The 13,732-nt window shown below is 43.8% G+C and overlaps 1 protein-coding gene across 1 annotated transcript; it reads left to right on the top strand.

Annotated features, from left to right (window-relative positions):
• Nucleotides 1–836: 836 nt before the first annotated feature.
• LOC121135454 (carcinoembryonic antigen-related cell adhesion molecule 3-like) lies at nucleotides 837–12,232 on the top strand. Its single transcript, XM_040734237.1, has 5 exons — nucleotides 837–900; nucleotides 2,246–2,605; nucleotides 7,335–7,688; nucleotides 10,158–10,502; nucleotides 11,540–12,232. Exons 1-5 carry the CDS (start codon nucleotides 837–839, stop codon nucleotides 11,821–11,823), a joined length of 1,407 nt encoding a protein of 468 aa, XP_040590171.1. The 3' UTR covers nucleotides 11,824–12,232.
• Nucleotides 12,233–13,732: the final 1,500 nt, after the last annotated feature.

Here is a 13,732-nt window from a genome sequence, read left to right as displayed (position 1 = left end):
AGGATAAGGAACATGAATCAGAACCCTACTCATTTGCACACTCAGACATCGTATAGAAACACTCAGCTAGAGGCCATACTATATAAGAGGAACATTCGTTAAGACCCTCCCAGACCCATGAAAGCACACAGTAAGCTGCCTCAGAACTCTCTATGTGCAGTGATTTAGGGAACCTGTTTTGAGGGTGTCCTCCATGCCCTCTGGGTTTAGGTTCCCCCAGTCTCTGTTTTCCATGGTTCCCTGAACTTTGAGGGGAGTGACTTTTTGGATACATTAAGTATAGTCCTGAGTGCTTCGTGGTCTGTACCTCTCTGCATCATATGCAAGATATATTTTCATCCCTAGTCATCACTAAGCCGGTCCCTTTGTAGTCCTCAGACACTATCCCCTTCCTGCTGGGAGTAAATCCCACTTTCCCAGAGCACTGAGGATGCAGGGCACACTGGGTGCTCAGCTGGATCCCTGTGTAACAAGGACACACTGGCAGGATGGAGGCTCCCTCGTTGATGCTGACAGACCCACGGACAGGACAGGGCAGGTGTCAGCCCTGGGATGAGCCATTGTTCTCTGAGGGCATGGGGATGCTTATCAGCCTTGAATCTCAATGTGTTGCTTGGAGGAGAAACATAAAGGGAAGTGGAGAGGGGTGTAGGACAGCACTGAGAGTAGAAGGGACAGAGCAGTGCCTTGGACACAGACCCAACAACACACAGCCCATTGAAATCTGGGAAGACTGGGAGACTCTTCATCCCAAAAGGTAGCAGGACAGCAGAGCCTGAGGACCTTGCTGGAGCTGAAGCTCTCCTCACAGGGAGGACGGCACAGCGGCAGGAGAGATGAAGGTGTACTCTGTGATTCCCTGCATGGGCTGCACCCTCTGGCAGGGGCTCCTGCTCACAGGTAAGTGTACCCACTCTCTGCTTGTGGTGGACTGGAACTCAGAAGCCAGCTGGAGTCTCCAAAAGGGGACAGGATCTTGAGAGGAGCCTTGAGGATTCTGTTTGCTGTTATGGCACAGATGGTACAGTGAGGGACAGAGGCTCAGCAACCTGAAGCTCTCAGTCAACAGGAGGTGGTGAGGGGAGGGAAAAGCCCCAACATTTCCTACTCAAGGTGAGTTACACTGGCTGCCATGTTCTGAAGCCTGATGCCCCCAGTCATGACAGGGTGACTCCAGATCTCAACAGGGGTGGGTTACAGAGATTGTTCAGAGTGTGGAGACATGACAACCTGAATTCAGTGCTCATGTCTCACAGGGTAGATGGAGAGAGCAGACTTTTTCAGCCCCTCCTTTTCCCTCCACACTGGTGCTGTGGCCCTGACCTGCACCTGTGCCCAATGAAACAGATGCCTTCACAAATATATACATACTGTATATGTAAATGTGAAAACTGGGACTCTCTCTTGAGTATGGATGTTGTCCTCAGCTACAATGGGAACTATGTAGATAAACCCAAGGACACATCTTTTTTCCTCCCTCCCTCCTTCCATCCCTCATTCCCTCCTCCATCTCTTTCTCCCTCCCTCTCATTTCTTCCTTCTGTTTTCCCTTTTTTTCTTCTTTCTTTCTTTCTTTCTTTTCTTTCTTTCTGTCTTTCCTTCCATCATTTTTCCTTCCTTCCTTCCTTCTCCTTTCCTTCCTCTTTCCATCTATTTTGTTTTCTCCCTGACCCCAAGACAGAGTTTCTCTGCATATTCCTGGCTGTCCTAGAACTCACAGTGTAACCAGGCTGGTGTCACACTCAGAGAAACACCTGCCTCTGTCTGTGGATTACTGGGCTTTGAGGCTTGTGCTACCACTGCCCAGCTTATTCCATTTTTCCTTCTCCATTTATTTCTGAGAATTTTAAGGAACTGAATCTTCCTAAACGGTCGCTCTAAACCCATCCTGACAAAACCCTGGTTCTATCAGCCTGGACGTCAGTGTATTCAGAAACTGATGTCAGGTGTTGACTGATAACTCAAAGGGTACAGAGAAAAAAGTCTAAAGTGAGGACTCTCTACAGGAGGAGGTCTGAGTGGATTCCTCACACCAAACACTCTATGTGAGGAGGGAAATGGAGACACTGGGGGCAGTCACATAAGCGAGAAGATCGTTCCATGAAGAGGCAAAGACCCAGTCAGAGACTCTGAGCAATGGAGGTCATGTTGCTCATCTCTATCAAGGAGGATGGGCACAGCACTAACCAAACACCTAAGCAGAGTTGTGATCACACTTTTACACTTTTCCTCTTTTCCCTTCTAGCGTCCCTTTTAATATGCTGGCATCCAACCACCACTGCCGAAGTCACCATTGAATCAGTGCCGTCCCAAGTGGTCAAAGGAGAAAATGTCCTTTTCCTTGTCCATGATCTGCCAGACCATGTTTTATCCCTAACCTGGTTCAAAGGCGAGGCAATAATAGACAATGCAATCGCATTGTATGCACCGAATGGCAATGTACGTGCACTCGGGCCTTTACACAGTGGTAGAGAGACAATGTACCAAAATGGATCCCTGTGGATTCAAAATGTCACCCAGAATGACACAGGAGTCTATACTCTAGGAATCTTAAGAACACCAACAGAAAATGTATCAACTGCATCCACGTACCTTCAAGTGCTCTGTAAGTACTTCTTTGTGAATTATCCTTGCTGGGTGGGTTCATTCCACCAGACATACGCAGAAGTGCCAGCCCTGGTACGTGCACACCTCTCCTGTGCATTGTGCCCCCACGTTGGGGTTTGAGAATGTGTGCAGGACTCACATTGTGGAAAATAACCATAGTACATCAGAATCCTTCATCTGAATTCACCTTGTACCCAGGTGCTCGATGGTGGGTAAAGCAGCCTAGGAGATCACCTCTGTCTAGACTCTCAGATTCTCACCAGGAATGTATTCTTGAGAAAGACCCTGAGGGAATCGACATTGGGTCTGGCTGAGGAAAACATGGGATATTCAGAGAGATGTGAGCACTAGGGTGCCCTGGCTCCTGACCTCTGTCCCAGAATCAACTATAGGTGTCCATGAGAAACATTTTTCTAAGTTTGGATTTTGACTTCCTTAGGTCAGGAACAGTTCTTTCTAGTAGTCAAAGCTTTTTGCCATGTGGAAGCAGCCAATGCTCTGTCATGAGAGACACACTTATGCTAGGTGCCTGGACATCTTCTCCTGAGACTCGCCATGGACAACGTAGCTCCTTGGGGGGATCTTCAATGCCTACCACATCACTTGGGGAGGGCCTAGGCCTTCCACTTGTGTCTGGGCTGAAATATTATCCCACCATACGGACTGAGCTTCCAAAACATTTTGTGCACTAGGGATAAACACTGTTTCCACTGTAAGAGCTCCCGTAGTTTGTCCAGGCCTTCTAACTGGCACCCACATTTAGAGGGCTTCGTCAGGTCCAATGCTGGCTTCCCAGCTGTGTGACAGGGGTCCCTGTGTTCTTGCTAGGTCAGGTCAGCTGTTTTTGTAGGTTTCTCCAGCACAATCTTGACTCCTTTGCTCATTACTCCTCCCTCTCTACAACTGGATTCAGGAAATATGGCAGAGTGCTTAGTTGTGGATGTCTGTTTCTGCTTCCATCAGCTACTGGATGGAGGCTTTAGGATGGCATACAAGGTAGTCATCAATCTCATGATAGGGAAGGGCATCAAAGGCAGCCTCTCCGTTACTGCCTAGAATCTTAGCTGATGTCATCTTTGTGGGTCTCTGAACATATCCCTAGTGCCAGATTTTCTTTTAACCTATATTGGCTTCTTCTATTAAGGTTTCTCTTTTCTTTCTGTCCTCTATTCCTCCCCTGACTCAGTTTTCCTGATCCCACTTATTCTCCTCCCCTTACGTTCTCCACTTCTCCTTTTCCTGCCTCCTCCTTCTCCCACCCATGCTCCCAATTTGCTCAGAGTTCTTGTCCATTTCCCCTTTTTCCGGAGACCATGTGTTTCTTCCTTAGGGTCCTCTTCGTTTTCTAGTTTCTCTGGTGGTGTGGTTTGCTCTACGGCTAATATTCATATGTAGGTGAGTACACACCATGCCTGCCTTTCTGTGACTGGGTTACCTCACTCAGAATGGTTTATTCTATTTCCATCCATTTGCCTGTGAATTTCAAGACTTTATTGTTTTTTCCACTAATTTTCCATTTTGTAAATGTACCACATTTTCTTCATCCATTATTCGATAAAGGTGTTGCTTCCAGGTTCTAGCTATTACAAACAAAGTGGCTATGAACATAGTTGAACACACTTCTTTGTTGTGTGAATGTGCATCCTTTGGGTATATGCCTAAGTGTGGAATTGCTGGATCTTGAGGTGGACTAGTTGCTATTTTCCTGAGAAATCACCATACTGTTTTCCAAAGTGGCCACATAAGTTTTCACTCCCACCAGCAATGGAGGAGTGTTCCCCTTTCTCCACATCCTCTCCAGTATAGTGTCACTGGTGTTTTTGATTGTAGCCATTCTGGCTGGTATAAGATGGTATCTCAGAGTTGTTTTGATCTGCATTTCCCTAATGGCTAAGGATGTTGAGCACTTTCTTAAATGTCTTTCAGCCATTTTATATTGCTCTATTGAGAATTATCTATTTAGTTCTGAACCCCATTTTTTTCATTGGATTTTTTTGTGTTTGGTGACTATCTTCTTGGGTTCTTTGTTATATTTTGGAAATCAGCCCTGTGTCAGATGCGGGGTTGGTGAAGATCGTTTCTTATTCTGCGGGTTGTCATTTTGTCTAGTTGACTGTGTCCTTTGCCTTACAGAAGCTTCTCAGTTTTGGGAGGTCTAATTTATTAATTGTTGATATCAGTGTCTGTGCTACTGGTGTTATGTTCAGGAAGTGGTCTCCTGTAACAATGTGTTCAAGGTTTCTTCCCAATTTATCTTCTAAGAGGTTCATTGTGACTGGATTTACATTGAGGTCTTTGATCCATGTGGACTTTAGTTTGTGCATGGTAATAGATAAGGATCTACCTATGATCTTCTACATGACAGCATCCAGTTATGCCAGCACCATTTGATGAAGATGCTTTCTTTTTTCCATTGAATAATTTTAGTTTCTTTGTCAAAAATCAGGTGTTTGTAGATGTGTGGGTTTATATATGGGTTTTCAATTCAATTCCATTGGTCTACCTGTCTATTTTTGTGCGAATAACAAGTTTTTTACAAGACCAAAGCTCAATAATAGAGCTTGAAGTCAGGGACGGTGATGCCCTCAGAAGTTCTTTTGTTGTTTTGGCTATCCTGAGTTTTTGTTTTTCCACATAAATTTTAGTATTGTTCTTTCAAGGTCTGTAAAGAATTTTGCCAGTATTTTGCCGGGAATTGCGTTGAATCTGTATTTTGCTTTTGGCAAGATTGCCATTTTTACTATGTTGATCCTACCTATCTAAGAACATGGAAGATCTTTCCATTTTCTGGTATTTTCTTTAATTTCTTTCTTTAAAGACTCAAAGTTATTATTATACAGGTCTTTCCCTTGTTTGATTAGCATCACACCAAGATATTTTATGGTGTTTGTTGTTGTTGTAAAGGGTGTTGTTTCTCTTATTTCTTTCTTAGTCCATTTATCATCTGTATATAATAATGCTGATTTAGAGATAGTCTTGTATCCTGCTACATTGCTGAAGGTGTTTATCACATGTAAGAGTTCCTTCGTAGAATTTTTTGGGTGACTTATGGAACTTTATCATATCATCTGCTAATAATTAATGTTGGAATTCTTCCTTTCCAATTTTTATCACCTTTACCTGTTTTTGGTGTCTTATTGCTCTAGCTAGAACTTCAAGTACAATACTAAAGAGATATGGAGAGAGTGGACATCCTTGTCTTGTTCTTGATTTTAGAGTAATCACATTGAGTTTCTATCCATTTAGTTTGATGTTGGCTGTTGTTTTGGTATATATGGTTTTTGTGATGTTTAGGTATGTCGCTGTTATCCCTGATCTCTCTAATTCCTATATTATTAATGGGTGTTGGATTTTGTCAAAGGTTTCTTCAGCATCTAATGAGAAAATCAAGGGGATATTTGTCTTTCAGTTTGTTTGTATGGTGGGTTAAATTGATGGATTTTTGTATGTCGAATCATCCCTGCATCCCTGGAATGAAGCCTACTTTGTCATGGTGGATGATTTTTCTGATGTGTTCTTGGATTCGATTTGCTAGTATTTATTGAGTATTATTGCATTAATGTTCATGAGGAAGATTGGTCTGTATTCTCTTTCTTATGTCTGTTTTGTAGTTTAGGTATCAAGGTAATTGTAGCCTCATAAAAGATTTTGGCAATGGTCCTTCTGCTTCTACTTTGTGGAACACTTTGAGGAGTAGTGGAATTAGATCTTCTTTGAATTGCTGGTAGAGTTCTGCACTGAAACCATCTGGCCCTGTTGTTTTCTTTTTTCCTTGGGAGAGTTTTGATGACTGCTTCTCTTTATTTTTTTCCCCCTTTTTAAAATTCATCTCTTTTGATTAAGTTTTGTTTGAAGTCTAATTTTTTAGATATTTGGATTGCTACACCAGCTTGAATCTGTAGATTGCTTTTGATTAGACTGGTAAATGGCATTCTTAATTAGTCTAAATAATAAAACCAGGTGTCAAACATAGAGGAAATTGCTGCGAGATCATAGAGAAGAAGGAGCAGGCCAAAGTTACTTTTTCCTCACTAGCTTCCAAGTGGGAAAAAAAGCATGCTCCTATTTCTTTCCACGTATATACTTTGTCCACCCAGGCATCTCACTTCCTGTCTCTGCCTAGCCATCTCACTTCCTGTTTCTGACCAGACATCTCACTTCCTGTCTATCTGTACAAGACATCTTGACCTCTATGATTAAAGAGGGGCAAGCTCCAATCTCTGATCTTCAGACAAGCTTTATATGTTTAAGCCAGACATCACCACATTTTCCAGGCATCATTTCTTCAAAAATTATAGGACAAATCCAGGTTCTCACAATTCCATAGTCCCAGTGTACTAAAGGTAAAGAAAGCTTGAAGGTGAAGTCAGGTGTTGACTGGAATCACAAGAGGAAAGATCATAAACAACACAATGTCATCCAGTCAGGGTGTTATGGTCTAGAGTGAAAGGAGCTAGGAAGTCATCTCCCCAACACCAATCTACACTGAATGTGAGCAGGAGTCTGAGGGTGGTGAACCGGGGTCATATTGATGTCTGAGGAGAGAGCAGCATACACACAGAATCACAAGTCCAGGTACACGTAGGACATGGAACTTAGTAAATGACAGGAAGACACCCACTCAAGCACCCAAGCTAAGATATGAACATGCCTGCTCAGGACACAGGTCTTCACCTTAGTCAAACACAAAGGTCCAACTACTGACCGATCTCTGTCTTCCCTTCTAGCTTCTCATTGTGAGTGCCCATCCACCTGTGCCCAGCCCACTATTGAACCAGTAATGCACAGCACTGAAGAAGGAGCAAGTGTTCTTCTAGTGGCTCACAGTATTCCAGAGAATCTTGAAGCCTTTTTATGGTACAAAGGAGCTATTGTGTCCAAGAACAGTGAGGTTGCCTGGCACCATGTAGCCAGCAGTACAACTGTATTTGGCCTTGGTCACAGTGGTAGAGAGATAGTGTACAGTAATGGATCCCTGCTGCTCCAGAACATCACCTGTAATGACACCGGATTCTACACCCTACGCACTCTGAATACAGATCAGAAAACTGAACTAGTACATGTGAAACTCCAGTTTGACAGTAAGTGATTCTTGTGATGATTCATTCCTGGATTGTATGTACACATAGAACTCACCCATCTCAACTTTGAATACCTTTATTCGGTACTGTGTCCCATGATGGTGTTTGAGCACTTAGTACAGGACACACATTCTAGAGCCAAATAGCTATAGATCAGACTCTTGCCTTTACTGAAGTGTGTGCGTCTCAGTGTGTGTGTGTGTGTGTGTGTGTGTGTGTGTGTGTGATGGGAAAGGGTAAGTCAGTTCAAGTGAATTAGACTCTGTCTTGTCTTTTTTGTTATCACCATGAACATGGTACTGAGAATGACCCTATTGTCATCCGGCATATCTTGGATTCTTCAGAGAGAGGTTAGCACCAGGAATCCCTGGCTCCAGACCTCTCTCCCAGCCTTGATTGCAAGTGGTCTTGGAGAGTATTTTTCCAGGTTTGGACTTTTACTTCCTTATGGAGCTGAGAGGGAACAACAGTTTTTTTTTGGTGTTCTTATTTCATATCATGTACTTTTCTGAGAGCCACATTCAAGCTAGGTCACCTGGGTACCTCCTTCTGAGATTCAGCATGGAGGGCAGAGCTAGACAGTTGCCCAGGCTATCTGCCAAGTCCTCTGATGGACTTGTGACAATTCACAGGAAGATCATGTTCCCCAAGGTAAAGAACAGAGGACATATGTCCACTTGGTATGTACTTGTCCTGTGGGGTCCACCCTAGGGAATTCCCTCATGAAAACAAATAGAAACAAGCTCTGATGGTCTTTACATCTCCCAGACAGGAGTTACACTCAGCCTTTTGATCCCCAGGGGGGTGATTTCCTCACAGTCAAACCCTGAGTTGCTGGTTTCCTGGAGAAGATGAAAGAATCATATGTGATTTCCATTTCTGTCCCTCCCACAGATTAATCTGACCTACTGGTGCTTCATTTGTCTGAGAAGAGTACTATGCTCATGGACCATGTTCAGTCTCCTTCCTTCTAGCATAGGGAAAGAAAGGGTGACCACAGGGAACTTACTTGTTCCTCATTGCATGATGTGCAGGACTGAAAAATAGATAGAGAACCTGACTGGGATACCAGCTAGGACTAAGAGTTGTAAGGACAGAGAATGCCCTTGGACCCCATTCCTGACAACATTCACATTAACCTCAGAAGTGCTCCTGCCTCTCAAGTGCAGAACTCAGAGAGTGGAAATCTGTACAGATTGAGGAAGTGCTGGAGGAAAAGCTGTTCTCCACAGAGGGAGGCAGAACACATGGCAGGCCCTGTGGAGGCCCGCTGTGCACTTCTCTGCAAACAGTGCAGCCCCTGGTAGTGTTTCCTGTTCACTGGAGAGGAGAACACTGTCTGATAGTTGAGGGGGAAAGGGATCTCAGAGCCTGCCTGGAGTCTTCTGGAGTAGAAGGATAGGAAGGGCTTCAATCTGGGTGCTGTTTCCTGCATTCAGACATCCACACAGGATGGCAAACACATGCTCATTCCCAAACATGTTCGTATCCACCAACACCCACACACCCACTCCACACACATGCATGAGTTAATGTAAGCTGGATCTGTGACCGGTGTCAGTAGCTCCACACAGGAGAATTTCATAAATACCTGGACATGAAAATCCAAGAACATTTGTTCTTTCATCCACCCACATGTATCTTAGCCTGTCCATGTGTCAGGCCTTCCTGAAAGATCAACCTAGTTTTTCTAATGAGACCCCAGCTTTAGAGGACTGGAAGACAGACTAGGAAGCCATCTCAGAGTGAAGTCATGGGTTGACTGCATACAGAGAGATAAGAGATCAAGAAGATCACAATGTGAAGACTGGGGATCTGTAGAGGAAGAAGTGAGGGAAGGCACCTCACCTCCACCTTTTCTGAGTGTGAGCAGGCATGTGAGAACATTGAGTGTGTAAACACATGAGGAGACTGTAAGATGTACTCTTCCTGCCTGTTGCCTGGTTCCTGTTGCTGCCTTCAGCCCGCAAATAACACACAAGACACTAAATTAATTTTGAAGCTGTTGATCATTTGCTTTTGTTACTCATTGGCTAGCTCTAACTTAATTATTGACTCATAATTACTAATACATACATACATATTTATAAGGTTTTATCTTACCGAGAATCCAGACATGTGTCCCCTCTTCCCAGGAATCACATGGTGATGACTCCCTTCACTACATTTCCTAGAATTCTCCTAGACTCCTACTCCCACCTATGTTGCTTCCCTATTGGCCAACAGTGCTTTATTTACATATACACAGGACTTCCTCACCAGGAGACAGATCTCCACAGGAAGTGACACAGTCAGGTGCACAGAGGTCAGGGGGGTCATTTGCTACTTTCTCCCCCTGAATTTGACAGACATTCCCACCCACCTCATCTGAGTGGTTATACAAGTTTCACAATAATCAAGCTCCAGTTGTTCACCAAAGGTCTCAGTATTGATGCATTTGTCTCTCTTTCCTTTTACCCTTCCTTTTAGCCTGCAGGCTTCCTCCCAGTGCTGCTAAGCTCTCTATTGAATCAGAGCCACTCAATGTTGTTGAAGGGGAAAATGCTCTCCTGCTGGCTCACAATATTCCAGAGAAACTTCGAGCTTTTTCCTGGTCCAAAGAGATAGACATTGTCAACAGACTTAAAATTGCATCGAAGGTAATTGCTAAGAAAAGTTGGCTGGCACCCGCTTACAAGAATAAAGTGACCGTGTACCCCAACATATCCCTGCTGTTCCACAACACCACCCAGGAGGACACTGGATTATACGTCCTACAAACCGTAAATACAAAGTTTGAAGTTCAAGAGGCACATGTGTACCTCCACATATATAGTAAGTGATTCTTTGTGACCTCTGGGCTCTCGTGGGGGTCATTTCATTTTGCACACACAGGATTGACTGTGTGGGATTGATTGCGTCTCCTCTATACTATGTCTCCACATATGGGTTTGAGTACTTAGTACAGGACACACATTGGGTAGACATACTAAAAAAGACCATAGTCCCTCACCTGACTCCACCTATAGAGGAGGCTGTGTGCTGAGTAATTCAGCCCAAGGATGTCAGTCTGCCCCAGAATATTTGAGGTGCTCATCATGAATATGGCCTTGAGCAAGATGTCATGGGAATCAGGAATGGTCTATCATGGAAACTATGGTTTCACCATGGTGAGATGAGCATCAGGCAGCTCTAGATCCAGACCTCTGTTCCAGACTCAACTCTGTTTACCCTGGAGAACTTGTGTCCAGGGCTAGAATTTGACTTTGTGTCAGAGCTGACTCGGAACAAGGCTTTAACCAACTGTTCAAGACCCACAGAGTGTGGAAACAACTGTGTACTGCCATGATGGCTGCAGTTAGCAAGGTCATTGGGGCATCTTCTACATCTGAATCTCAGTGGACAGTTGCCAGGAATAAGCCAACTCCTCTTATGGGCTTAGGAAACTTCAGAGGAAGTCCAGGCTGCCCAAGGGGAGGGACAGAGGAGACAGGTCTTCAGGGTATTCTTTGTCCTTAGGGTTCAGCCTAATGAATACTCTCCTTTAGCTAAATGGTAAAAGATGCTGCTGATTTGGGTAGCTCCCCATCCAAAGATCAGACCATTGCTCACATCTAAGCTTAGCTTTGGGACCTGACAAAAATCATGCACTGTGTGCACTTGTGAAGGGAAGTAGGGACCAGGATACACAGAGAATAAACCAGGGCCACACAGGCCATGGGTGACAGCTCTAAGCCACAAGAAATCTGTGTATTGTCATAGCCTCGAATTCTCTACCCTGGAGGGTTTATTGAGTGTCCATTGACTACAGAGGGAGTGATGGATACGTCTGAAGGGTTATTGTCATTTCCACTCCCTCTTTTGCTTTACAGAGCCTGTGACACAGCCGATTCTCCGAGTCATCAGCACCTCAGTTCCAGAACAGAGCTCTGTGGTCCTCACCTGCCTCTCAGGTGATACTGGAGTCTCCTTCCATTGGATTTTCAATAATCACAGTCTGCAGCTTACAGAGAGGATGACACTGTCCCCAACAAAGTGCCAACTCTTCATCGATCCTTTCAGGAGTGAGGATGTTGGAGAGTATCAATGTGTGGTGTCCAACCCAGTCAGTTCAAAGACCAGTCTCCCACTCAACTTGGTCATGAAGAATGCGTGACCTCTCTCCTCTCATCCTACAGATTTGGGGCATTTCTTTATTGATCTGGTACAGCAACAAGAAAAGTTATGAGGTGAAAATGATCGGTCACCAATCAGGTACAGCCAGCATGGTGACTCATGACTGTAATCCTGGGATAAATGTGTGCACCAGGATAGGCTTTCTAAAGGGAAAAGAAGAAATTAATACAGTGAACATAATTGCAAGATTTCAGAGCTTAGGTTGTGGATCCAACATATAGATAGTTCTCAGAATTCATGGAAGCCAATTTCGTGAGCCCCCCAAATTCTGGATGTTCTGACTCCCCTGTTAGTATGGGGCAGTGTTTGCATGGAGATAAAGGCATCCTCTCATATGCTCAGATATATTGCACTTTTAATTGAATCATATAAACCCAATTCTGCCTAGGCACCAGTCATACATATGACGTAAGAAAGAGTGACAGGAAAAGAGACTGCTCTGTTTCTTTGTACACATAACTGTTTACTAAACAGTATGGATGCTCTGTTTGAGGCACACATGTAAAAAATATGGCAAAAGGCTGACATGCACTGTTTCTATCCAGAGATTGGCACTCATAGGGTGATATCCCACAAGATTACTTTTCTTGTTAACATTTTTTGAGACATACATGGGATTTCCCATTTGGCCATTTTGAAGTGGGAAAATAAGTGGACCTGAACACATTTATCTTATCATGTGGCCATCAGCATTGTCTACTTTCAAATCTTTTTTAATCCAGTCCATTCCCTCCAGTCCTGTCCAACCCATCTATTTCTTTGTCTATGCATGTAACAAAAGAGGGCATCCAATTGTTTGTGGTCATTATTCATTTACAGAAGTACAGCTCAGGTGGGTTTGTTTGCTCACCAGTTTCAGAAATTTCAGTAGAATTTTTAGGATTTTCTACAGATAAGCTTTGTCATCTGCAGACACATTTTACTGCTGACTGGCCACCTTTCATTTCTTTGTCTTTCCTAATTGCTCTGTCTAGGGAATACTGCACAGCAGTGTCCACAGCAGCATCCTTTGTCTATCCTGGATCTAGAGGGAAAGCTGTCAGCATCCCCACTCAGCACTGAGTTGGCTGGGTTTCCACATGTATGCCTAATGCACTGGCCTATCTTCTCACCCAGTTTGGCTGCTTTCAAAATTAAAAACTATTCACTTTGTCAAATGCCTTTACTGATTCATAATATCGAGGCTAGTTCTCCATCAGTTTTAACCACCAGGCTTCTTTTCTGTGCTGTCTAGGTGAGCTTCAGGTCCTGTTTCTTGTAGTGCTGTAGATGGTCAGGGGGAGGGTCGTCTCTCACATTTGTTGAACACACGCGGCCACAGCAGCATCCTTGTGCTGATCCAGGTCTTAGACAGAATTTTCAGTGTCCCCACTGAATTCAGTTGTCTCTGTGTTTCCATGTGTGCCTACACTGCACTGGAATAGTATTCTACTCCTAGTTTGCCTCTTTTTATCCTTAACAACTGTTCATTTTATGTGGGTGGAGATGGCATTCACCTTTAATTAGGCACCACTCGGGAGGCAGAAACAGGTAAATCTCTGTGAAGCTGAGGCCAGTCAGGACTACAAAGGGAGTCCCAGAGTGGCCAAGTTTATATGGAGAAACACTGTCTTGAGAAATAAAACAAAAAGAGTTTTCATTTTGTCAAGTCTCATTGGTTTTGTGTTTCTTCATACTTCTATCTCTGTATGTGCTGGGTTTCTTGGAAGGTGTCTGTTTTATCTGGGTCACTCAACAGTTAGCAAACAAGTATTGAGTAATCACGAAAGTCATAGAATTCTGAAATTGAACTGTAAGGTATCGAATTTCACTTATAATAGCAATAATGTTACTCTTTTAAAAACGTTTTTCTTCTGCAGCTTATGCAGATTGCCATGTCTATAATGACA

The sequence above is a fragment of the Mesocricetus auratus genome, unplaced genomic scaffold (genome assembly GCF_017639785.1).
Source record: "Mesocricetus auratus isolate SY011 unplaced genomic scaffold, BCM_Maur_2.0 Super-Scaffold_100038, whole genome shotgun sequence".
NCBI classification, from domain to species: Eukaryota; Metazoa; Chordata; class Mammalia; order Rodentia; family Cricetidae; genus Mesocricetus; species Mesocricetus auratus.
Note: the sequence above shows the minus strand (reverse complement) of the source record. Positions and strands in the feature narration are given on the sequence as shown.

Excerpts from the sequence above, each read along its gene's own strand:
- LOC121135454 (XM_040734237.1), top strand. The coding sequence starts at position 837 with ATGAAGGTGTACTCTGTGATTCCCTGCATGGGCTGCACCCTCTGGCAG. Across the intron at positions 901-2,245 it reads GCAGGGGCTCCTGCTCACAG|CGTCCCTTTTAATATGCTGG; the intron begins GTAAGTGTACCC and ends TTTCCCTTCTAG. Across the intron at positions 2,606-7,334 it reads CACGTACCTTCAAGTGCTCT|CTTCTCATTGTGAGTGCCCA; the intron begins GTAAGTACTTCT and ends CTTCCCTTCTAG.